This window comes from Ambystoma mexicanum, chromosome 11, assembly GCF_040938575.1.
Source record: "Ambystoma mexicanum isolate Mex_15411 chromosome 11, UKY_AmexF1_1, whole genome shotgun sequence".
NCBI lineage: Eukaryota > Metazoa > Chordata > Amphibia > Caudata > Ambystomatidae > Ambystoma > Ambystoma mexicanum.
In genome coordinates, this window is record NC_090934.1 from 1,012,508,441 (window position 1) to 1,012,535,512 (window position 27,072).

Consider the following 27,072-nt stretch of genomic DNA (forward strand, 5'->3'; position numbering starts at 1 on the left):
TGCACATCAGGTGCAAAGCCAGATTTCCTCAGCCATGCAAATCTGCGTAGGACCGTGCTAGATGCCATGGACCTGCTTACACTATCAGCAGTGTCCAGTCCTGACTGAAGGCATTCCTCCATAGGCTCTTTTCCTGGCGATAGTAAAAGATGGTAAGCATCCCGTTCCTCACCATCCGGGATGCGTTCAGTCACTGATGTCATGCAGTCCCACAGGGTATATGTAAATCTTGCTAAAGTACAAGTTACATTAGTTGATTTAAGGGCCATGCTGCCCGAAGAAAAAACTTTTCGGGCCCAAGCATCAACTTTTTGATCATCCCTGTCTGGTGGTATTGAGGGGTAAGCTGATTGCCTAGTGGAGGTTGCAGCTTGTACCACTAGACTTTCAGGGGAGGAATGTTTAGATAGGTATTCCGGATCTGATAAAGATGGCCTGTATTTTGGTACAAATTTCTTGTTTACTGCTCAAACCGAATCCGGAGTATTCCAATTTACCATCACCCTCTTCTGAAGTGCTTTATGGAATAGAATAACAGGATTTTTTTTATAGGACCTTCACTCAGGATATCCGTCATATCATCCTGGTAGAAATTTGGGGAAGCTGCCTTTCAACCCATAAAATCAATGACCCTTCCCATGAGATTTCTATAACTAGGATCTGCATGATCTGTAGGGTCTGGTCTCTCAAATTCCACATCAGGGGGAGTGTCTAGGCCACTGGCATTTTGGAGACAGTCAAAGATCTGTTATCTTGGAATTTTGGTCCACTAGCTCTTCAGGGACCTCTCTGGCTCCAAACCCAACTCCAGCTGAAGTAACATCCTCTTCAGACGAGTGTTCTTCAAAAATGGATGACATGGATCTGAAAAATTTCTGTCTGGGTTGAGGATGGAAAGCTTTTTCAGGTAAAGAGGGTGGCATCGACTTAGGCATGGGCAATGGCGTCAACTTGGGTATCAGGATTAAAGAATGACTCAAAGAAGACGCTGGCTTCAACGTTTTCGAAGGAGGCTTCGATACAGTCAAGGGTGTTGACGCCACTTTCGCCGGCGGTTTCGATGCTGTAGTCGTCGACTGTTGAGTCGAGTTTCAACTTCAACGCTGATGTCTATTCCGCTACCACCAATTTATGCACCAGAGGTTTTGTCTTAGTATGAGGCGTCGGGGAACTTTCCCTTGATGACACTCAACTCTTTTACGGCTCTCACGTGTTTGGTCTTTGATCTCCCTCTGTCACTTTTAGAGTAGGCAGCGGCATGATCTCCACGCAGCATCTTCGAGGGGGTCTGGCCCGCTTTCTCGAATATTTTAAGCATCGAAGCCCTAAAGGCCTTCCATTTTTCACAGGAATCGTGCTTGGATGGATAAGTCACTCTCCTCTCAGAGGAGGACGACGACGACCACCCGTGATGTCGGTTTTTTGACTTCTTAGTCGAAGACTAGGAGGATTTCCTCGAGCGACTCTTCGATCTCAACCTCCTCGAACCATGTCAAGATTTTCAACTAGATTCTTCCAAATATTTGCCTTTTAGAAGACTTGTAAGTTTACTCCCCCACCGCCAGCTTACCTCTTCATTCCCTATGGCCTGACAGGAACCACACTCGTCAACCCGATGGTCTGGCCTGAGACACCAGAGGCAATTCCGATTTTTTTTTTTTTTTTTAAAACCTGTCTTGGGTACGGTGGGAGTAGATGACGAGGACATCGTCGAGAAAAAAGCTGATGCGCCGTTCGTGACACAAAAGCAGTTGCTCGGAAAAACATAACTGAGGTAACGGGCGCTGCGCAAGCCCTTTATACAGCGGATGATGTCGACGGCGGCCCTCGAGGGACTACGATTCCGCGGCCTCGAACACAGCGCCCTCTGGTGAAACTTATTTTTTGAAGCAGCAAAGCTGGGAGACAAGATATCTAAGATGAGGAATATGTGGGAAGACACAATCCATTCGAAATTGGTCCCGTAAAGTGGGACCTGGTGTTGGCTCAAACTGGGATGAGATGTTGCTATGCTAAGTGGGACCTGGTGTTGGCTCAATCTGGGATGAGATGTTGCTATGCCTGAAATCATGGAATACTCTATCAGGTCCCAGCGCCGATCTCCTGCAGGAGCAGATGAATAGCCCTCCTAATCCCTCAAACCAGTCTTCCAACAATCGTTTGAACAATTATTGAATTGACCAGAGTGGGGGAAAAGGGGAATTGGAGAACAAAACAAAAGGTCAGGAAAACACTGGAGTCCTCACTGCTTGGAACCTTGGAACTCTGGTTACCTGTAAATGATACAGCAATAATTAAATTCTAAATTGAAAATACTCATTACCATTTTCATTATGCACTTTCCCTGGACCCCTTGTTACCTGACAGTCTCTGTAGCTTTACTTAGAGACTCTTGAAGGAATTGATCTTTATCTTTTAACTTGCTCTTCTCTGCTGAACTCTTATGACTTCTTACTCCTCAAAACGATCTGAATAAATCTGTGTTGTGAAGAATCTTCAGTTTCCTAATCTTTTAGTTGTATGAAATGCCTTTGAATGTTCGTTGGGCACCACTAATAGGACTTCCTGTCAGATTCTTAAAATGTCTGTAACTTGCTGAGTTCTAATGTATTTCTAGTAACTTGATATTGAGTTCATCAGCAGGTATATTATTGAACTGCAGTGCGCACACACGCTACCTGTTGTGTCACGCGCCACTGGATCACAAACAGAAGAACGCCATCTTCACATGTAGGTACCGCGCGCTGCCACGGGATTGCGTAAAAAAAAAAAAAGAATCGCAGTCTTCAATTTCATGCACGCTCGTTTGTAACTTAGAGCTGCAACGCTGACTCAGGATCGAAACCGCGCTACAATGATGACCACAACCCCAGCTAATCTCAGATACGACGCAACAAATATATGTATACGCGTATACAAAACATTTCCTGGACGCGCCACCCCACGTCACCAGGTTCTTTCTTCAAACACAGCTGACACGCACTACGAACGCCTCTGCTCACACTAATTGCCTTCTAAAGACACGCGCAAGCTAATGTTTTATTATTTCAAAAATCAACGCGTACATAAGGAAACGAACGTTGTAGTTTCTTTTCCATTAACTTTTTACATTGGTTGCACAATATACAGTCTTTGACTTTTCTTCAATAAATACTTTAAATAATTGACTTTCCAGAAACAGAACTTCAATGAACTTGAATTATATATAAAAACGGTTCCTCACAACTTGGTTTTAGCAATACTTAGTCACTTATCTGAATTTTCATTTCACTGGCTTTTCCTGATGAATTGACTTCTTGTATTCTGAAGTTTCTTTAGTTTCTCTCTTGAATTACTGAAGCTCTGATGTACTGCGACCATCCCTGAACTGATCCTGAATGAAAGGCAGTTTAGAACCTTTCCCAAGGTTCCAAACTGCATCACAGAAGCCAAAGACCAATCACTGCTAGGCAGGAAGCACTCCACCATCTTGAGCTGGGACAATAGTTGCTGGCTGATATTAAAGTTCAATTAAGGAAATGCCTTTTCAATGCAATTGACTTTACCTAGTTAATAAAGCCTAACCTTAAGTCTTCTATTTCCCGGGGACCTGACATACTCATATCTTCTCTAATTCACTCTGTATGAATAATTTGAGACCAGCAAACTGTATTTGCCTACAAGAAACTTGTCTGACCTCGACTACCTCTTTGGATGGCTATAGCGTTTATACTCAACCGGCCAAGGCAAGTGCAGGTGGCAGACCGTCAGGGGGTTTTGTTAACCGCTGTTGAAAATTTCTTGGGTCTTAGTGGCTAGATTATTGACAATTTACCTTTTGGTGTCTTGGGAGTAGACTTTACTAGTACTGATGGTATGGTTAAACTCCTAGTTATTAACATCTATTGGCACCAGGGTATCGCACAGGTAGACTCCACTGTGACGAGGGTGCGTCGTGTCATTGAAGAATGTGTCAGGGAAATATGCAAATGGGAAAATTATTGTGGTAGGAGATTTTAATGCAGAATGTGATTCCCAGCGTTCACCTTGGGTCCTTGATGAGTTTTTAACTGGGCAACCAGGGAAACGACTTTGGGGGCAAAAATGGTATGTGGGCTTGGGAGGCAGGGGTTTGCAACCCTTAGTGGGAAAGAACTCTAATTACAGTTCGCAATCAGATTTGTACACTTGGCATAGGGGGAAAAGTTCCTCTCTCGTTGATTATATCCATCTTGACCTGTTTTTGATGAATCTGTAGCGATCACTCTGTCCTTGCAGCAATGTTGGACTAGAAATTGTGTTCGAGAATTCCATTCTCAGTCTCGAATTACTGTGAATATGGCTGGGGACGGATTTTAAGGAACAAGTTACTTACCTGTAACTGTTGTTCTCCAGCATGGGTCTGGCATGGATTCACATGCTCATGAATATTCCCCGTCGTCAGGGTGGGAATCCTCTGTAAAGAAAAAACCAGTATCAGTTTCGTTTCTGATCTGTCTTTCGTAGTAATAACCAATCACTGGTCTCTGCGTCATACTGACCACAGCCAATGACTGCCCTCTACCTAAGCACCGCCTCTGGCAGCCATCTTCAGATTTGGAAGCACGTGAAGTGGCAGTATGACCAAGTGAAGAGCCGCAGAGGGGTAGGCGGGAGGGTTCGCATGTGAATCCATGCCAGACCCATGCTGGAGAACAACAGTTACAGGTAAGTAACTTGTTCCTTCTCCAGCATGGGGTCTGGCATGGATTCACATGCTCATGAATAAAGAATACATAGCAGTACACACATGCACAACCACGGGAGGTGGCAACGGCTCAACATTAAGCAGTACATCAAACTCAACATTAAGCATCTTACCTCCTCACCAGGCTCACCTCAGGCAAACAGGTTGCGCAGCACTGCTTGGCCGACCCTGGACTCCTCCCTGGAATCCCGATCGACGCAGTAGAATTTCGTGAAGGTGTGCGTCGACCTCCACGTAGCAGCCCTGCATATGTCCAGCAGGGGCACACCAGAAAGGAACGCCGTGGTAGCTGCGATCGCTCTGGTGGAATGGGCTCTCGGACGGCCAGGCAGCGGTCGGTTTGCCAACCGATGACAGTACATGATACAGCCGGAGAGCCATCTGGAAATGGAAGCCTTCGAGAGAGCCTTCCCCTGATTGACAGGTCCAAAGTTCACAAAGAGTTGTGACGTCTTCCGAAAACACTTCGTGCGGTCCACGTAGAACTTCAGCGCTCTAGCCACATCCAGCGAGTGCAAAGTCCTCTCAGCCGGCGACGAAGGCGACGGGAAGAACACAGGCAACACCAAGGGTTCGTTGAGATGGAAGTCCGACGGTACCTTGGGCATGAAGGAGGGGTGCGTCCTGAGCACTACCCTCGTGTCGTGAAAAGTCAAGTACGGGGCCTTGCATGAAAGGGCCTGGATCTCTCCCACCCGTCGTGCGGAGGCGATGGCCACAAGAAACGCTGTTTTCCACGACAGAAACTTCAACGGGGCCGAGTGCAGAGGCTCGAACGGAGGTCCCATGAGCTTGGTCAGCACCACGTTGAGCTCCCACGCCGGGGCCGGAGCCTTGACCGGCGGGAACGATCTGAACAGTCCCTTCATGAACTCTTTCACCAGACGATGAGACCACAAGGACGCCCGGCCCGTGGTTCTGGTGTATCGGGAGATCGCAGCAAGATGAATCTTGATGGACGCGTGTGCCAGTCCAGCTTTGGCCAGCGTCAGCAGGTACGGCAGTACCTGGGGAGCCGTAATCCATAGAGGGTTAATCTTCTGTGCGTGGCACCAGACAGAGAACCTCTTCCATTTGTGTCCGTAGCATTTAAGAGTCGAGGACACCCTGGCCTTTGCAAGAACCTCTCTGCAGTCGGCCGGTATGTCGTATCCTCCAAACTCTAGCGCTGCAGGAGCCAGGCCTGCAAGTTCAGCGATTTCGGGTCGTGGTGGAGGATGGCGCCTCCTTCCCTGGAGAGTAGATCCGCGTCCACCGGCAGCTTGATTGGCGGGGACGCTGACAAGTCCAGAAGGTCCGGGAACCATATCTGCCTCGGCCACGCAGGTGCGACGAGGATCATCCTGCACCGTGACCTCTTGAGCTGGTTGACGAGCCGGATTAGCAGTGGCAAAGGAGGGAACGCGTAGAGGAACAGGCCCTCCCAGGGGAACGAGAAGGCATCGCCCATGCTCCTCGCCTGGGGAAACCTGCTGGCGAACCTCCGGCACTTGGAGTTCGTCGCCGTCGCGAACAGGTCGATCTGGGGTGTGCCCCACCGTCGGAAGAGGCGATCCACTAGATCCTGCCGTAGTTCCCACTCGTGGCACGAGCGCAGCTCCCTGCTGAGTGAGTCGGCGATGGTGTTTTTTATCCCTGCCAGATGAAACGGCACCAGAAACATCCTTTGGGCGACGGCCCAATGCCACAGGTCCTGCGCCTCCTTGGACAGCGCTGGGGACCTGGTTCCGCCCTGTTTCCTGATGTAAAACATGGTGGTGGTGTTGTCGGTGAAGATCCTCACCACCTTGCCCTTGAGGGACGGAAGGAAGGACCTGAGGGCCCAGAACACTGCACGGAGCTCCAGGACGTTGATATGGAGGGACTTCTCCGTCGGGAGCCAAAGGCCTCTCGCGTGCAGATTTTCGGTGTGCGCTCCCCACCCTTCCAGGGAGGCATCGGTGGTCACTGTCTCCTGGTGGTCTGGGGTCTGGAAGTCCATGCCCGCCGTCAGATGCGTGCGGTTGCCCCACCACCGGACCGCTCGGCGGAAACTCTCGTCGAGTGTGATCCTCTCCTCGAAGCTGCCCGTCGTTTGGATCCAGCGCGCGTCCAGGAACTCCTGCAACGGGCGCATCCGGAGCCTGCACATGGGAATGAGGTAGATGCAGGAAGACATCATTCCGAGGAGGGACTTGATGGACCTCACCTTGGCCGCGTCGGAAACCAACATCCGCTGTACCTTGCCCAGGATGGACCTGGTCCGTTCCTCCGACGGGGAGGCCAGAAGAGACACTGTGTCGAGGTTCGCTCCCAGAAACAGTGCGTTTTGCGCGGGTACCAGGTGAGACTTGGCGTAGTTCACGGAGAATCCCAGGTCCGTGAGAAGTCGGACGGTCCTTGCCGTGTGAACCACGGCGAGCTCCCTCGTCTTGGCTCGGATGAGCCAGTCGTCCAGGTAGGGGTAGACGTGGATCCCCTCGCGGCGCAGCTGCGCCGCCACCGGTGCTAGGCACTTGGTGAATACCCTGGGTGTCGACCGTAGTCCGAAGGGGAGGGCTTTGAACTGGTAGTGACGCCCTTGGACCACAAACCTGAGGAATTTTCGGTGCCCCTTTAGGATGGGGAATATGGAAGTAGGCATCCTCCAAATCCAACGACGACAGGAAGTCTCCTTCCTCCAGCTGACCCAGGACGTGCTGGAGGGTGACCATCCGGAACTTTTGCGCCTTGATGAACTTGTTCAGACGTCGCAGGTCCAGGATGGGGCGCCATCCCCCCAGTCTTCTTCTTCACGAGGAAGTATCTCGAGTAAACTCCGGAGCCCCGAAGCCTCTTTGGGACGAGTTCGATAGCGCCCTTCCTGAGCATCGCCTTTACCTCCAGGAGAAGTTGAGGGACGTGAAGTTCTTTCCTGGCCACGGGGGGGACGCGCGGACACCTTCTTTGAAACTCGAGCGCGTGGCCCCGGGCCAAGGCGTCCAGCACCCAACGGTCGGTGGAGATGGACTCCCACACGCTGACGAAGCTCGCCAGCCGGCCTCCCACCGGGGTGCTTCGGTGGGGGCCCGACCCCACGGTCGGTTCAATCCTGCTTCGACGAGGCTTTGCCGCCTTGACCTCCTTGGCGGCGACGGCGGGGTCCGCCAGACTTGCCTCGTCCTCTGTAGGCCTCCTGAGCCGACGAGCGGGCCGCTTGACGGTAGGTGGAGAAACCGCCGCCGGAACTTTTGGAGGCGCCCTTGCCTCCGCTGCTCCGAAAGGGCGTCCGTCATTGTTGCAGAACTCCAAGGGCCCGGGCCGTCTCGGTGTCCGCTTTAATGGCCTGAAGGGAATCGTCCACTGTTTTCCCAAACAGGTTGTTCCCATCGAAGGGCATGTCCAGGACTCTGGTCTGAACGTCTTGACGGAAGTCCGTAGCCTTGAGCCATCCACGCCGCCTAAGGCAAACGCCGTTGCCCAACTGGCGGAACCCAGTGTCGGCGATGTCCGTCGCAACGGTAATGGCGTGGTCCGAAGCCACCTCACCTTCCTGCAGGATCTCCAGGGCCTCTGCCCTCTTGTCGTCCGGCAAGAAATCCAGTAGGGGAGCCAGTTTGTACCAGAGCTCCCCGTCGTAGCGGGCCACGATAGCCAAGGCGTTGGCCGCTTTAATCGTCGTCGCCGCAGACGAGATGACTCTGCGTCCCATAGCGTCCAATTTCTTTCCCTCGCCGTCCGGTGGGGAAGTCGAAGTGGAGGCCGCACCCCCCCCGCTTTTTTCCTGGCCGCCGCGGAGACGACGGAGTCCGGGGTAGGCTGCGCCCGGAGGCACAGGGGGGCCGTGTCCGGGACCCGGTACTTCTTCTCGTACCGGTCTCTTCTAGCTGGCGTCGTGGAAGGGTTCTTGAGGAGGGTTCGGCCCTCATCCCAAATGTCGTCCAATAGAGGCACTGAGAGGACCGTCTTCCTCTTGGCCTCGCGCTGCTGATAAAGGAAACCTTCCTTCTTCTCCTCAGGGCAGAGTTGGAAAAGCTCGGATGCCCTGGTGATCATGGAGTGGAACGATCCAATCTCGTCGGGCGGAGAAGCCCTGGTGGGAGGCGACGACGGTACATCCTCGTCGTATACCTCGTCGTCCGTACCCGTCGCTGCCGTGTCAGTCCCCGTATCATCCCCTCGGGTGGACGGGGAGGAGGGCTGGAAGGGGCGCGACGGCTGAAAAGGAGGCGGAGGGTGGATCCTTCTTTTCTTGGTAGGGGGAACACCAGAAGGTCCCGGTTCTGGGTCCCCCGACGGGAGAGGTTCCGTCGGCAACGGTAGTCTCGTCCTTATCTCTGAGCATAAGGACTGTATAGCCAACAAAATGGCCGCCGAGTTGTCTCGCGGCGCTGGCAGAGGGGAATCCGACGGGCGATCAGGGGCCCCGTCGGTACCCTCGACGATGTCGTCGTCAACTGCGTCGGGATCCATCCCGACGGGCCGGTCTTCTTCCACGCCGAGGCCGTGGCTTAAGACTTCGACCAGCTCCTCCTCCGAGGTTGAGGCCGAATCTACGACGACGCCCTGCCCCCCCTTTTTCCTCCCCACGGGGGTCCTATCGATGGGCACAAAAGAGGACTCCCTCCGAGGTGGCAGGGAGACTCTGAGCCCCGAGGTCGCCACCACTGGTGTAGCCTCCACAGGCTGAGCCAGGGCCGCCGCGACAGTTTCGATAGAGGGCTTGGCCGGATGGATTAAGGCCTTCACCACCCTAGGTGCGCTCACCGCCTTATCCTTGAGGGGGGGGACACTGCCTCGCTCCCCCTCCGCCTTCAAGCTCGACCGGGGCCTCTCCAGGAGCTTTGCCGGGTGCTCGGCCTTCCTCTTACCCGACCCAGAGCGTTGGCTCTTGGTTGATGGTGCCGGGGAGGGTGCGCCCTGCCTGGCGCCCGTAGAGCCCGACCGTTCGGCGCTCCCGGTGCCAGCGGACTCGCGGTGCTTGGCCTTATGTTGGACCCGCGTCGCTGGGGCGTCCTCAAAGGTCTTAGAAGACCGCTCGGCTTTCTTCCTCTTCTTCTCGCCGGACGGACTCTTCCCTTCCAGCCAGTTGGCGAGACGTTGATGGCGGTCCTTCATGGTCCGCTCCGACATGTTGCCGCAACACGCACAGTCCTTCTCTACGTGCGTCTTGTCCTCATGTAGGCAGTAAAGGCAAAAAGAGTGTTCGTCCTCCTTGAAGACGTTCTGCAGCTGACATCCAGGGCAGACCCTGAACAGCTTTCCGGGCGTCGAGCTCCCTTTCTCCTGGGCCATGGCCGGGCCTGAGAAACTTCTGGAGTCCTCCAGAAGCGTAGCTCGACGAAATCTTCACCCTTGAGGGGCGCAGGCGAATCCGACACGGGTCCCCGTTGATCGGATGGAGAATCGGTGGAGCTTGAGGCTCTTCTGACCGAAAAAACGAAGTTTTTGAGAAAAAACGTGAAAAATAGCACTAACGCTCGAGAGCAATAGCACGAGGATCCCAACACATGAACGTGCGGTAAAAATCTGAAGATGGCTGCCAGAGGTGGTGCTTAGGTAGAGGGCAGTCATTGGCTGTGGTCAGTATGACGCAGAGACCAGTGATTGGATATTACTACGAAAGACAGATCAGAAACGAAACTGATACTGGTTTTTTCTTTACCGAGGATTCCCAGCCTGACGGGGAATATTCATGAGCATGTGAATCCATGCCAGACCCCATGCTGGAGAATATCCATACCCATTAATTTGAATGCAAGGAATGCGCTCAATATGTCCGCTTTGAGTGGAAACTTAATTTTAATGCAAGTGAGTTTTAGATGTTTATCAATGCATTAGTCTCCGAGTTCTGCCATGGCAAAGGTAAAAGGGGAGGGCGACGCATTAGACACACACACATTGTTATAACCAAGATGCGGCTGCTGCTAAAAGGAATTTACGGAGGGAGCCAAGACTCATCCAGCATAACAATGTAGATCAGACCACCTGCACAGTATTGATCAGAAAAGCCAAGCAGCATTATAAAAATGACTTCAAATCAGCGAAACACTATCCTGCAATGGGATTCAGAAATGATGCTTGGTATCCTTATCAATGCTGAGGTCGGTGCCTTTTGGCATTTAGTCAATGGGCAAGATCCTAATCATGCTATCTCCTTACACAATTGGATTTCTGCAATGGTATGGGTTCAGTTCTACGATAAGAGGTTTGGACAACCAACGACTGCCTGAGGTTGATTAGTGGAGTACATAACTGCGGAATTCAGGTGCGCCTGAGCCAAACAGGTGACGCATCTCAGAGAATAAGATCTTTTCGGGGGGTGGGGGGGAGGTCAGACAGGGTTGTGTCTTGGCCCACTGGCTTTTTAATCAATATTTCTCCGACGTCGTTCCTTCTCTTGCCAAGGAGGGACTCATTTCTCCTAAAATAGGTCAGGCTAAAATCATCTGGCTTGCCTATGCAGATGACCTTTTGATCTTTGATCTAACTAAGGTTGGGTTACAAAAGTCAATGCACAACAAAAAAACGGCAAAGATAATGGGTTTGTCATTAACCTCAATAAAACCAAAATTCTAACCTTTAGAAAAGCAAGGGTTAATACTAATGGGTCTGTTGGCTTTCTTGGTGGAGTTCCGCTGAAACTTTCAGCTTCAGTTATGTACTTGGGGTTTAACTTTGCTGCCTATAAAGGGCATAACATCACTAATGAAGCACTGATCCTTAAGCGAAGCTTTAGGAAGCCCAAATTGTAAAGATAAGATAGAAAGTTTGGAAGATTCTCTCTCAAACCTGCGCTAAAGTTCTTTGAGGGTAAAATTGATCCAAAATTGATTAATGGCCTGGAGCTCAAATCGGATAGGGTGCATAAAACCCTTAATGAAATTGAGAGCAGTATTTGGAGGAGAATTCTTGGGATTCCTAATGCTGTACCCCTTAATGCCATTCGTTTTGAATTAGGGGTGGTGTCCCTGTGGGCGAGGGTGAAATGGGCATTTCTGTCTCTATACTCAAAACTTATGGCACCAACTTCTATAATTCCCTTTATCAACTATTAGGGAGTAATATGAACCACTCACATGCCTTAACTTCTTTAAAGACAAGAGCAGAAATTGTCCTAAGTGACATTGGTACATCTCTGGAGATTTTGATATCTAACCCAATGAAGGCCAAACAGGCCCTATTTGATTATGATTAGATTCAGACCATGGATACTTTTCATGCTTACCCCTCTGGGTCATCTGAAACATGAACAGAGGTTCTTTATCCAAGATCTTGATCCAATTTCCACATTGAAAATATTTAGATATATTGAGCGTTCGTTGGAATTTGCTCCCTACCAGGGAAATCCAGCTACGGAGGGGACTTCTGAAGCTTGACGATTTTGTTTGGGAAAAATAGAGACACTAAGGCATCTGATGTGAATCATTACAGGGACTTAAGAGTCAAGTATTGGTCACTGCTAGATGTAAATTCCCTATGTTTAAATGTGAATTTGGTCTGGAACTCTGGTCTGTATATTCATACCATTCATGAGGGGTTGGCCTTATCTGGCTTTTTTAAAAGCCTACAGTTGTAGAATTGGTATTAGCAATAATAAATGTGACACCAATCTTTCTTTTGTATTCAGTCTTAAGTCTGGCCATTTTAACTACAGTGAGTTAACCTTGAATACTCTGGGAAATGCCATTTATGTATTAAGCCTGTGCTCATTGGATGTTGTGTTTATTGGATGTTGATTAAAATTTGATAGTGTTTTTATGAATTTGTATTTCCTAATGTGTGTATTTATTTATTTTAGTATTATCTTTTTTACGAAAGATTGTCTTCAACAAGAGTTTAAATCTATTTTATGATGAAAATGGTTCTGTACACAGATTTTTCTCTTTTTTCTTTTGGTGCTATGTACGTTTCTATCTTTCTATTTGTAAAGGTTTTCACTAACCAATTGCAATAAAAATAAAAGAATGCTTATTTAAAAACTACTTTAAAATAAATAACTAAAACCTTGCATTAAGTGTCACTTGGCTACTTGTATTTGTGGATTTCAAGTTGGACAGCTCACATCTTCCACTCATGAGACAATCTTGGCTGCTCAGTCACACTACCAACGTTTGTAGTACAGGCCTATACCAAAAGGTGGGTTACCTAATACCAAGAGGACAAGGGTTGTGTAGTCTCCCACAGGGTTACTACATCAATTAATGCCTAACAGAGGTTAAGTATGGGCAGAATGCAAATCAAATCAGATCTTTTGAGGCACACATTTATTACTTTACTCAGATGGGTTTGGGAGTTGGCATGATTAGGCACCATAGTTTCACTAGGAGTCAAGGTTATAAGTGTCCATGGGGGAACAACTGAAACATTTATAATCTGTATAACTGGTAAAAGAATCAGAAAAAAACCACTGGCTTACCAGCCTCACGAAGTCGGTTGCCTTCAGCTTTGGTGCGGTTTGTCCTTTCACTTCCAGCCAGATCCACCAATGAAAGCTGACTTGTTGTGATCTGTTCACGCTCCTGTTTATAGATGGAAAAGACACACAAAAAAAAAAAAACATTTCAAATATCATAAGTGCCAGTAGCACAGGAACGGTGTCCGAAAGATTAAGCAGTTTAGCGCACATATGGGGGCTCAAGATCCCAGTTTAACTTCTGCTTGAAATATTGATCTTATTCTGTGTTTGAGCACATCTATTCAGAACACCTCCCTTCACCTTGCAGACCGATCTAGCCACCAGAAATGTCGTTCAGCCTAGTACAGTAGTCGCCTGTCTGTTTCCATTTCCTTCCCAATCTCCCCCTCCCTTCCTTATCAATGTCTTAGCTATTGCACATCTGAAATGTCGTCAGGCCGAGTACGATAGTTAATTTCACATCCTTACTGTACATGGCCTGTAAGAATGTCATTGTATTTTCCCTTGTTCCCTCCCTTGCATTGAAGCGCTTTGAAACACATTGTTTATAGGTGCTAAATGAATAAGGAACAAGTTACTTACCTGTAACTGTTGTTCTCCAGCATGGGTCTGGCATGGATTCACATGAATATTCCCCGTCGTCAGGCTGGGAATCCTCGGTAAAGAAAAAACCAGTATCAGTTTCGTTTCTGATCTGTCTTTCGTAGTAATAACCAATCACTGGTCTCTGCGTCATACTGACCACAGATTAGCAGAGGCAAAGGAGGGAACGCGTAGAGGAACAGGCCCTCCCAGGGGAACGAGAAAGTATCGCCCATGCTCCTCGTCTGGGGAAACCTGCTGGCGAACCTCCGGCACTTGGTGTTCGTCGCCGTCGCGAACAGGTCGATCTGGGGTGTGCCCCACCGTCGGAAGAGGCGATCCACCAGATCCTGCCGTAGTTCCCACTCGTGGCACGAGCGCAGCTCCCTGCTGAGTGAGTCGGCGATGGTGTTTTTTATCCCTGCCAGATGAAACGGCACCAGAAAAATCCCTTGGGCGACGGCCCAATGCCACAGGTCCTGCGCCTCCTTGGACAGCGCTGGGGACCTGGTTCCGCCCTGTTTCCTGATGTAAAACATGGTGGTGGTGTTGTCGGTGAAGATCCTCACCACCTTGCCCCTGAGGGACGGAAGGAAGGACCTGAGGGCCCAAAACACTGCACGGAGCTCCAGGATGTTGATATGCAGGGACTTCTCCGTCGGGAGCCAGAGTCCCCTTGCGTGCAGATTTTCGGTGTGCGCTCCCCACCCTTCCAGGGAGGCATCCGTGGTCACAGTCTCCTGGTGGGCTGGGGCCTGGAAGTCCATGCCCGCCGTCAGATGCGCGCGGGTGCCCCACCACCGTATAGCTCGTCGGAAGCTCTCGTCGAGCTTGATCCTTTCCTCGAAGCTGCCCGTCGTCTGGATCCAGCGCGGATCCAGGAATTCTTGCAACGGGCGCATCCGGAGCCTGCACATGGGAATGAGGTAGATGCAGGAAGACATCATCCCGAGGAGGGACTTGATGGACCTCACTTTGGCCGCGTCGGCCACCAACATCCGTTGCACCTTGCCCAAGATGGTCCTGGTCCTCTCCTCCGACGGGGAGGCCAGAAGGGACACTGTGTCGAGCCTCGCTCCCAGAAACAGTGCGACTTGCGCGGGCACCAGGTGGGATTTGGCGTAGTTCACGGAGAATCCCAGGTCCGTGAGGAGTTGGACGGTCCTTGCCGTGTGGACCACGGCGAGCTCCCTCGTCTTGGCGCGGATGAGCCAGTCGTCCAGGTAGGGGTAGACGTGAATCCCCTCGCGGCGCAGCTGCGCCGCCACCGGTGCGAGGCACTTGGTGAATACCCTGGGTGCCGACCGTAGTCCGAAGGGAAGGGCTTTGAACTGGTAATGACGCCCTTGGACCACGAACCTGAGGAATTTCCGGTGCCCCTTTAGGATGGGAATGTGGAAGTAGGCATCCTCCAAATCCAACGACGATAGGAAGTCTCCTTCCTCCAGCTGACCGAGGACGTGCTGGAGGGTGACCATCCGGAACTTCTGCGCCTTGATGAACTTGTTCAGACGTCGCAGGTCTAGGATGGGGCGCCATCCTCCAGTCTTCTTCTTCACGAGGAAGTATCTAGAGTAGACTCCGGAGCCCCGAAGCCTCTTTGGGACGAGTTCGATGGCGCCCTTCCTGAGCATCGCCCTTACCTCCAGGAGAAGTTGAGGGGCGTGAAGTTCTTTCCTGGCCACGGGGGGGACGCGCGGGCACCTTCTTTGAAACTCGAGCGCGTGGCCCCGGGAAAGGGCGTCCAGCACCCAACGGTCGGTGGAGATGGACTCCCACACGCTGGCGAAGCCCGCCAGCCGGCCTCCCACCGGGGTGCTTCGGTGGGGGCCCCGACCCCACGGCCGGTTCAATCCTGCTTGGACGCGGCCTTGCCGCCTTGACCTCCTTGGCGACGACGGCGGGGTCCGGTAGACTTGCCTCGTCCTCTGTAGGCCTCTTGCGACGACGAGCGGGCCGCTTGACGGTAGGAAGCGAAACCGCCGCCGGAACCTCTGGAGGCGCCCTTGCCTCCGCTGCTCCGAAAGGGCGTCCGTCGTTGCTGCAGAACTCCAAGGGCCCGGGCCGTCTCAGTATCCGCCTTGATGGCCTGAAGGGAATCGTCCACTGTCTTCCCAAACAGATTGTTCCCGTCGAAGGGCATGTCCAGGACTCTGGTCTGGACGTCCTGCCGGAAGTCCGTAGCTTTGAGCCATCCACGACGTCGAAGGCAAACGCCGTTGCCCAGCTGGCGGAACCCAGTGTCGGCGATGTCCGTCGCCACGGTGATGGCGTGGTCCGAGGCCACCTCACCTTCCTGCAGGATCTCCAGGGCCTCCGCCCTCTTGTCGTCCGGCAGAAAATCCAGCAGGGGAGCTATCTTGTACCAGAGCTCCCTGTCGTAGCGAGCCACGATAGCCAAGGCGTTGGCCGCTTTAATCGTCGTCGCTGCCGACGAGATGACTCTACGTCCCATAGCATCCAATTTCCTTCCCTCGCCGTCCGGCGGGGAAGTCGATGTGGAGGCCGCACCCCCCCCCCCGCTTTCTTCCTGGCTGCCGCGGAGACGACGGAATCCGGGGTAGGCTGCGCCCGGAGGCACAGGGGGGCCGTGTCCGGGACCCGGTACTTTTTCTCGTACCGGTCTCTTCTAGCTGGCGTCGTGGAAGGGTTCTTGAGGAGGGAAAGGCCCTCATCCCAAATGTCGTCCAACAGAGGCACTGCGAGAACCGTCTTCCTCTTGGCCTCGCGCCGCTGATAAAGGAAGCCTTCCTTTTTCTTCTCCTCAGGGCAGAGTTGGAAAAGCTCGGAAGCCCTGGAGATCATGGAGTGGAAAGATCCGATCTCGTCGGGCGGAGAAGCCCTGGCGGGAGGCGACGACGGAAAATCCTCGTCGTATGCCTAGTCGTCCGTACCCGTCGCTGCCGTGTCAGTCCCCGTATCATCCCCTCGGGTGGACGGGGAGGAGGGCTGGACGGGGCGCGACGGTTGAAAAGGAGGTGGTGGATGGATCCTTCTTTTCTTGGTAGGGGGGACACCAGAAGGTCCCGGTTCTGGATCCCCCGACGGGAGAGGTTCCTCCGTCGGTAACGGTAGCCTCGTCCTTATCTCGGAGCATAAGGACTGTATGGCCAACAAAATGGCCGCCGAGTTGTCTTGCGGCGCTGGCAGAGGGGAATCCGACGGGCGAGCAGGGGCCCCGTCGGTATCCTCGACGATGTCGTCGTCGTCACCTGCGTCGGGGTCCATTCCGACAGGCTGGCCTTCTTCCACGCCTAGGCCGTGGCTTAAGACCTCGATCAGCTCCTCTTCTGAGGTTGAGGCCGAATCTACGACGACGCCCTGCCCCCCCTTCTTCTTCCCCACGGAGGATTTCACGGGGGTCCTATCGATGGGCACAAAAGAAGACTCCCTCCGAGGAGGCAGGGAGATTCTGGGCCCCGAGGTCGCCACCACTGGTGTAGCCTCCACAGGCTGAGCCAGGGCCGCCGCGACCGTTTCGATAGAGGGCTTGGTCGGATGGATCAAGGCCTTCACCACCTTAGGTGCGCTCACCGCCTTATCCTTGAGGGAGGGGGCACTGCCACGCTCCTCCTCTGCCTTAGAGCTCGACCGGGGACTCTCCAGGAGCTTCGCCGGGTGCTCGGCCTTCCTCTTACCCGACCCAGAGCGTTGGCTCGTGGTTGATGGTGCCGGGGAGGGTGCGCCCTGCCTGGCGCCCGTAGAGCCCGACCGTTCGGCGCTCCCGGTGCCAGCGGACTCGCGGTGCTTAGCCTTATGTTGGGCCCCCGTCGCCGGGGCGCCCTCAAAGGTCTTAGAAGACCGCTCGGATTTCTTCTTCTTCTCGCCAGACGGGCTCTTACCCTCCAGCCAGTTGGCGAGACGTTGATGGCGGTCCTTCATGGTCCGTTCCGACATGTTGCCGCAAAACGCACAGTCCTTCTCCACGTGCGTCTTGTCCTCATGAAGGCAGTAAAGGCAGAAAGAGTGTTCGTCCTCCTTAAAGACGTTCTGCAGCTGGCATCCAGGGCAGACCCTGAACAGCTTTCCGGGCGTCGAGCTTCCCTTCTCCTGGGCCATCTCCGAGACCGGGCCTGAGAAGCTTCTGGAGTCCTCCGAAGTGTAGCTCGACGAAATCTTCACCCTTGAGGGGCACAGACGAATCCGACACGGGTCCCCGTTGATCGGATGTAGGATCGGTGGAGCTTGAGGCTCTTTTGACCGAAAGAATCGAAGTTTTTTGTGAAAAAGCGCGAAAAAATAGCACTAACGCTCGAGAGCAATAGCACGAGGATCCCAACACATGAACGTGCGGTAAAAATCTGAAGATGGCTGCCAGAGGCGGGGCTTAGGTAGAGGGCAGTCATTGGCTGTGGTCAGTATGACGCAGAGACCAGTGATTGGTTATTACTACGAAAGACAGATCAGAAACGAAACTGATACTGGTTTTTTCTTTACCGAGGAATCCCAGCCTGACGACGGGGAATATTCATGAGCATGTGAATCCATGCCAGACCCCATGCTGGAGAAACTCTCATATCATATCACCAACGGTTTCAGCAACATGGAGCTACACACGTTATGCCCATTACTGCATGCAGCCCACTTTATATTTACTATGCAACATAGGATAACCGAAAACGGGTAAAGAATGTTCTGCAGAACTTATCCAAATAGAAAGTCAACTGGGATCTGGTGTCCTGGAGAAACAGCATGAAGGCAGAGTTGCCACAATGGCAGTCCCAATATCTGTGGAAATCCAATACTATGGTTTTGAAAAAATAGCAATGGTGACCTTGTGCGAGAAAGACCACAGAGACAGGTTATTGTTGGTTGATGAAGAAGGTCACGCAGCGGGCAAAAGGTGGGCTGGAGGGGCTAAATGTTTTGTTGACAAACCTTGAAGTGCTCCGTTTTGTTCTCAAACGTGTACTTTGCTCACAGATTTCTCTTCCTGATCTTGTTTATCATAATTTTTCCTGATCAGCTCTCATCCAAGGTTTCCTCCGGGATATTAATAGAGAATGTGTCCCTGAGAGACAGGCCCTCAGGATATGGCTGCCACAGGGCACCCAGTTTCCCTGTGTCAGTCCTCACGCAGCTGGCTGTGTAGGTTGCACTAGTCTATCACACATTGGCCGCGCCACTTTAGAAAATCGAAACTGCTGCAGTAGTTGCTGTGTGCAAATATTTTTCTTTTTATTTAACATGGTGGCCCTTTGTGACACGTGTTTCGGCACATACTTGTGCCTTTTTCAATCGGGGCTATTGACAGATATGTTTACATAATAGTAATTCCAACAAATCCACATATTTAGTGTGATCCGTTCATGAATTATACCACAAAACAATATATACGGTTCAAAAAGTTCCAATCATTATTTGCCACAGGTCAGGTGTAACAGAAACCACATATTTAGTTGTTCCATTCATGAATTATACCACACAACAATAAATACAGTCCAACAATTCAGATAGTTATTTGCCACAGAGAATTTGGAGTGGGGTCAATGAGTTAAAAAAAATTGCCAAATGTAGAAAGTAACAATTAGGAGAGAGAGAGAAAGAAAAAAAAAAAGACCATAAATGTCACCATTAGTTCCGGTATGATTTATATGCAGTGCCCTTTTTAGGGGGGCCATGTTTTATCCCATCATTAATGCAGGTTGGTTCCTTAGCAATAATGGCTTTGTTTTTGTTTGCGATCATGCAGATCTTTCATCAAAAATCGTAGGATGGTCGCGGGTTAAATCACTCCTAAGATTGCATATAGTACAACTCAAATTTGGTCTATGTACAACGTTAGTATTCTTATCACATTAAATTTATCACGATTTGTTTTTTTTAAAAATCATTTGTCTCAGTAAAAAACCACACGTTATATCCCTGTATGCATTATTTTTTTGTTTCGCTACTTTTTATATCGCAATTCTAATACAGTACAATGGACTGAGTAATGTCCAATATAATTCGTGTTGGTTAACTCTGCTCTTTGTTTTAGCCATGCGCTCTGCATGCAAATGCAAAATCATCTTTTGTAACAATGCGAGCCGCACAATGGCGTGCGAACGGTATAATCCGGTCTTTATTCTTTAAAAGCTATCCCCATTCTGTATGTTAGCAAGCCCAATACTGGGTGTGTGGAATCCTCACGTCTCTATCTGTCCATGAGGGCTTACCTACCAACTCTCCAGACAATCCTCTTGCATCGGCGCGTTTAAGCCCAGTGTTTTTTGTCTCCCAAAGGACTAGCGTTGCCATGGCAACATTAGTCCTTGCTCGGTTTGAACTACCTGACATTTCTGTGCGCCATGTTTTGGGCTCAGAATGCTCTATCTAGTATCAAAACTGCTTGGATTATTCCAAACCTTCGGTACTCGAATTCTGATAACGTATGCATTGTATTCCTAATAAATGTTTTGCTCATTATTGTTCCGGTGTGTAAAATGTACGCATGTTTTTTTCACGCTTTTTGTGATTCCCTCGGTTTCGATTACTCAGTCACGTTTTTAATGCATAGGAATAACGTGGTGTGATTTAAGCAAGCACTACAACGCAGCAATAGGTATGACTGTCCATATATCTTAGGTGCTATTGTAGCCATTTGAAAGTGTGGTCTTTGCATCTTGCAATGGTGTGTCTAGTACCATGTTTCATTTATATTCAGTTTTTTTAATTTTTTTTAAGGTCATGCCTGTTACGGCAACCTCTATTATATCCCTATGTTTAACAATTATTATATTGTGTGATGCTTGTGCAAACTCCGAGTGACACATACTTGCAAATATGTTTTTCTAGTTGTAATTACTAAATCTACATATACAGTTTATCTAGTGCCATATGCTAATGCAATATACTTTAAACCTTGGTTTATCCTGCTGTGCAGTGACACATACTTTTTCATTGTTGTTGAAATGACAAAAAAAATGTAGCAAGGAGTAATGAGTATTGGTTTGAGCCATTTGCTAATGTTGTATGCTTTAAACATTGGTTTATCTTACTGTACAATAGCACATATTTCTTCATTACGGATGATGCCAAATAATGGCAAGGATGGAATTGAGTTCTACAAACTGGGCTTCTTGCAGCGTTTTACAAAAGTCATCAGGATCCTGTGTCAATTGTTTGGTAGTTATTACAGAAATACCGCCATCTCATTGTCCGTGTTGAGTCCACTTCTACAGATCAGAATCTGCAAATTATGCATGCTTCTTCTCATCTCAGAAACTTTGTCACCTCCTCTTCTTCCTAGAACCACCTTCTTTAGTCCTATGAATTTATTGTCTCTTGTCACTCATTTGGTGATGTCTTTTCCAGTGTAAAGCCAGAGGTAGTGTTCCATCTTGGCTTCCTATTGAGGACAGGTGTTCTCGTACTAGTGTCCTCAATTCTCTGATCGTACTCCCTATGTAGGTCTTACGGCAGGTGCAGATTATAGCGTAAATCACATTTTAATTTGCAATTTATGCTTTCGTTAATCATGATGGTTGTACCTTTGTTGTCTTGGAATTGGTTTGTATATTCATGGGTATATTTACACATTGTGCACATGCCACACTTTCTAAAACCTGTCTTTGTTGTTTGCAACCATGTGGTATCCGATTCCTTCTCGTCTTCCGGTAATAGTGAAGGACTTATGTTCATTTTAAGGGTTCTGGCTCTTTTATACATAACATTGGGATGGTTATCTATGAATTTGCTGATGTGTTGGTCCAGCTTGAATAAATACGTTTTTTCGTAAGATTTTTCTTAGTACTTCATTATTTTTACAAAAAGTGGTCAGTTTCACCTTATCCTTACTGGGCGTGCTTTGTGGGTCAGTGTCTGTTCTCTGGACATTGCTTTTGCTTGGTTACATGCTGTTTTAATACAACTGGTAGTATAACCTCTTTCTTTGAATCTAGAAAATAACAGGTCACATTCCTTATTGAAAAGGTCTTGATCCCCACAATTTCTGCATGCCCTAATGAATGCTCCCTTAGGGATGCTGCGTTTGACTGGATTGTAATGGCAGTTTGTTGCCTAGAGGGTTGAATTTACCTCAGTTTGTTTGCGAAATGTTAGTGTCATATGTTTGTCTTCTTCCACGTAGATAGTAAGATCAAGGAAATTAATAATACTTGTATTTGTTTTTATTCTGGTGGCGATAGACGCCCTGCTCTGTCCCGGGAATGAGCCCACCATGAACCATGGTATAAAATGATCAAGTCCAATGGACAGACATTGATCATCTATTGTCAGATCTGGCTGCTGTGGTAAACAGATGTGCTGCGATCCCACAAGGGACTTACCCAGGACTGCCGTGGAGTCGCGGCGGCGCCGTCTGCTGCAGCGGGACAGCACCGGCAGTGGTGCAGCTCAACTCGTAGAAGAGCAATGGGGCATCCACTCCCCAGCATGCCTGTGCAGGAACAGCGGGAGCCTGGACGGCAGCACTCTCCGCTCTGAGATGGAAGTGGCTGATAGAGGATGGCAGAAAGACACTGCAGGATCTCAGAGGAAAGACCCTAGCCTTTTCCTCTGACAGCATCAGGACAAGTACCAGATGTCTCCAACACCATAAAGCCTACGGCAGGACCCGGTTTCAAATCCCCATATAGGAACCTAGGGAAATGTAAAGGTGTACCTAAATGAATACAATAAGAACCTGAGTCCAAAGACAAGACGAATAATATTTTAAAGAGGCCCAGGATAATAGGAAAATAAAAGGAAATAAAGTGAAATCATCATTAAAACAGAAGCCCAACTAGCCAATCAGGAGAAAGAGAGACTAACACAAGAGGACCAGAGTGGAAACAACCTGCCAACCAATTCTGTAAGCAGGGCTTTCCACCAATCAGCAGCTAACAGGAAGAGTCTGGCTATAAAAGCAGAGAATGCCAACTAAATTTGTCTCAGTCAGGGACAGGTTCCCTGTAGTACTTTCTCCAGACACTAGTGAAGGGAAGAGGTGCTGTATCCTGAAGGAGATGCTGCCTAGGTGAAGGAGCCAGACTACACTGGAGCACTGCCTGCCTGGAAGGAGTCTAAAGGAAATGGATTGACCCATGGCGAAGGAGAGTACCCCTGCAGCAGATGTGACCCGTCTGAGAAGAGGCCAAGGCAAAACCTTGCCAAGAACCTGGTAGAGAGACCAGGACCGAAGCAGGACCCCTAAAGAGAAGAGGGGCAAAAGCAAAGATCCACTGAGGAGGATAGGGGAACAAATCCAGTTCTCCTGTAGATTTGAGGGAAGAGAAACTTTTTTTGAAAGCCCAAAAAGGAGGTTGGCGCAAGATAACAGAGAGCAAGGGGGATGAATCACCCAGAATACCGAGATAAAGAACCAAAGCGCAGGACCCAGCTGATCCATCGCCCAAGAGGCCCTGCACTTGAAAGGCAACTACAAGTTCATGTAAGCAGCCCTGTTGGTTGTATACTCAAGGGGACCCTCACAGAAGACCTCCTTGAATTGCTAGACTATTTTAGGGAAGGACTTAAAGTTAGAGATCTTAAGTCCAACACTTTTCAGCCAAGGGAAGGACTTAAGGTACATTTTCTTCATTGCATTATTTAATGTGGCTATTCTGACAACTCACTTTTTTGAACTTTTGATTCAGGAAACCTCTTACGTTCAAGGATTAGTTGTGACAGGCAACCTTACTTTAGGGTTTTAGTACTTTGGGGCACATTCTTTCTTCATAGGTGAAGCACATCTTAAGTTTGCGTTATTTATTAAGGGATGGACTCAAGTCCCTTGCGTTTAAACACTTTGCCTTATTCTTTAAACTCGGTTTTGGTTACACCTGCTTAATAAAGTATTTTCATTAAAAAGACCCAGAGTATAAGACCCTTCTGTTCGCTATGATGTCACACTGCCAAAGAAATTTGGTTAAAGGGTCCAAAACCGGATTGGAGCAATCATGGGAAAACCTTTCCTTTTGCATCAATGAAAACCACAGCATACCAGCTGCCCATTTTAGGAGTTGGGTTCTTCTCAGCCTCACTGCCTTGGTCAACCCATTGTTTTGGGGGGCACTGGTTAGACATTGAGGCTACCAAATGGGTGTCAGTTTCCCCCCCCTGCACCAAGTCAATATTCTGCCTTTATGGTTTATCCTTCTCTTACTTCCATATGCCCAAAATAGGCTAGTGGCAGTGTTCGCTTCATTTTATACTTTTGGGTGCCGTTATGAAAGTTTTCTTTTCACAATGTTTTACATTATGTAACCTTCACTCCATTGATTTCAATGGAACTCCCAATAAATGGGTCACTGGCTTTGTATCTTAGCTGCTTTTTGTGGAGAGTTCTTTTTAGAATCGCTCAGCTGCTCAAAGCACGTTTTGTGGACACCGGTCAGTCCCGAAGGCTGCCAGTGCAGGGAGACTTTCTCCCAATTAATGTTGCCTGCATTTTAATCACCAACACAAACTACCTTCAGTGGAATGTTGCAAGGACACCATGCCCACTTTTGTTTTTACCCATCAACGTTTTGGTACACGTATGATGTGCACATGACATGCTAGTGGCAGTGAAGTGCACTACCATGTACCATTATTTTTACCATAATAATGTCCTTGACATTGTACACTCAAAATGGCTGCTCCTCATCGTACAAGTCTCCATTTTTGCACCATATTGCCGTTTAGTCGGCTCCTGCCCTCGGAGGCCAGAAACTGCCAAATAAGGTAATGCACTTTTGATGGGTCAAGCTTGGATTCTAGGTCAGCACTTTGGGTGACTGAAACTGGTTAGAATTGAGAGAGACTGTGGCCTTGGTCCACATCCCAACCAGGGGATGTCTGCTCCCGTGCAGATGTTGGGCATCTTGCAGTCCATGATTGATAGCCACTGCCAGTTTGATGCAGATCTTTCACAATGGTGGGCTGGGGGAAGCTTAAGCATGGATTTTCGATAAGATAGTGTATAGAACCATTCTGGATGTATCCCAGTGGACCAGAGGCCAAAGAAAAAAGAATGCAAGGAAAACCAAAAGGTCTGTTTAGATGGAGCAAGTGCTGACTAAGCCATCCATTGGCAAACATCTGGACCCTTTTCAGCAACCAGAGAAGACGTTCAATTGGATCTCTTCCCTCCATACCCCCCACAGACTGATGGGCCTAAACATACTAGTTTCCTGCACTGAGGCCTGCAATAGTGGATTTCCAAAGTGTCTCTGTAGCTCTCTCGTCGAGTACCATCCACTGATGGAGCATCCTCACTGCACCAAACAGTCTCGCCTAGAAGCAAGACTTCTAGCAGATCTTACTCGAGGACCAGGAACTTAATCTCCTGCATCAACCGCTCAGCATGGGAAAAGGGGGCCATATGGAGCCACAGTTCTAGAGCCTGTAGAGACCAGGACCTACCTGACCAGAGTACCTTGCTGACAGGGCAACATTTAATTTTCACTAGTTCTGCTGACCCCCAACTTCTTTGCTTTGTTGTTTTGGCTATCTGACCTCTTTTTGTGGTCAGAGAGCCTTCTATTGAAGTCTCTCTAGCACTGCAACCCGGTTTTAGTATATGTTCCCATGGTAGCCCACATAGGGAAGACCATGTGCATACATACAAAAAGATCCATTCTGCTAAAGATCATTTCAGAAAATAAACATTGCATCTGTAAATTAACACTTAACCAAGCCCATCTGCTCCCATAACTCAAAGATGACCCAACAGGTAAATATCCAAGTCTGTTCAGTGTGAAGCCAGTACCTGCATTACATTGTCCCCATCTGCATCCAGAGGGGCCTGTGCCAATTTGACGATAAACACACTGTGAGAGCGGCTGGATTCACGATTCAGCTGAGTGTTCGCAATGCGCCTCTTTTTCTGACCTGACAGGAAAAGGTATTTTTACATTTAATTGCCAGCCACTGACCCAAGGTTACTACATTAACGATTGCTTGCACAGAGATCAATGTTAAGTCATGCAAAGAACTGGCAAATCAAAGATTCAAAGAGCCCTTCAGAAGATTTGACATATTGTCTGCAGTTCCCAAATGGGAAACTAATGTCAGGTTACACTGCAGATGCGATTCTTACCTTTCCAAAACACCTCAAAGGCCTCTTCGGTAGACTTCACCTCTACCTCTGTGCATCCTGCGATATACATGTTGTGGTTTTGGTCCTCACGCAGGATTTTGGACTGTGGAGGTCTGCAGAGAGAGTTAGGAAAGTGAGGGAAGCACAGCATGTGGTTTAGCTGAACCAGGAAACATGCAAAAGGGGAAGGTGTGATAGGAAAGCAAGCTATGCACATGCTTGGCTGTTTGCCAGTTACTGCAGCAAGGTATTCAGATAGGGTATTAAAATACAAACAGGGTAGGTGCTCCGGTTACCAGAACAGCTGAGATCTCACAAAATAGGACCAAAGCTGTGGCAATATTGTGTGGAAAAAATAAACATCCCTGTTGTAGAGGAACATTTCACGACCATCAAATCCTAGGATGACCGGCTGCACTGCTCCAGAACCCTGCCAATACTGGCATAATCGTCTGCACAAAACTTACAAATCGGTGCAACCTCCTAGGATATGTAAAATGCACAAGAGGGAATTGGAGATCAAAGAAAGTTCAGACTTCAAAGCCAGATGCAGCGATCCCCCACAAGCCATTAGAAAGAGGTTACTCATTAGGACACCTTCACTGCTGTACATTTTGCCTTCGTCTGAAGCAGACCTGAAACACTAAGAAAAAGAAAAGGCAGATCAAAAGGTTGGTTGCATGGGTATTTTTTCACTAGTGGGCATGCAAGTCGTGTGGAAAACTCAGTCCAGCTACTAGGCTATAACTTGACAGCATTTGCATCTAGAGGATGCTTCGAAAAAGTTTCATATTACCAGTAAATCACTCTGCCAAGGCAAATCTACCTGTCACTGCAGCAACTCTTCTACTTCTAGTCCCAAACTTTCCTCAAGAATATCTGGATGGAAGTAGAGCCAGTCAGATACAAGAACCAAATTTAAAGACTGGGGAAGGTGCTGCTCCAGCTAAACCCTTACAAGATAGTCACCCGGGTTCACGCAATTCAAAGAGGTCTGTGAACTATATACTTAGGAACCAATAAGTTAAGTGACTTACGTCAGCAGTGGAGCTAAAGATTTGTGGCCGAGATACAAGAACCTCTTAAGTGGCACAGCGAAGAGTTGACATTACATAGGATCCAGAACATCTAAGAACCATGTAGGACTGAGCGAAAAGGGCACCACGAGGATCATGCAGCACCTTTGGGTCTTTCCTATGATCCTGGTGACCTTGTGAAGAAGCATTTGTATGGAAGGCAGACTCCAATGGTGCATGGCCCCTAACCTCAAAGAAGAAACAGTTACTTGCCCCTTGGCTACAGTTCTCCAGTAATGGCATCAGTCATGGATTTAAATGTTTTGAATAATTTGCGGTTGTATAATTGGAAGTCCTTGCTATATGA

The 27,072-nt window shown here is 49.1% G+C and overlaps 1 protein-coding gene across 7 annotated transcripts in view; it reads right to left on the reverse strand.

Moving 5' to 3' along the window:
- Positions 1-27,072, reverse strand: part of KIF23 (kinesin family member 23) — a 518,096-nt gene that overhangs the window by 283,770 nt on the left and 207,254 nt on the right. For all 7 annotated transcript variants that reach the window (XM_069624224.1, XM_069624222.1, XM_069624221.1 and 4 more), the window contains 3 exons: positions 25,690-25,802; positions 25,360-25,481; positions 13,104-13,206 (listed from right to left, as the gene is read on the reverse strand). In XM_069624224.1, the coding sequence (XP_069480325.1) occupies positions 13,104-13,206; positions 25,360-25,481; positions 25,690-25,802 (338 nt within the window). The remainder of the gene's footprint in view (positions 1-13,103; positions 13,207-25,359; positions 25,482-25,689; positions 25,803-27,072) is intronic.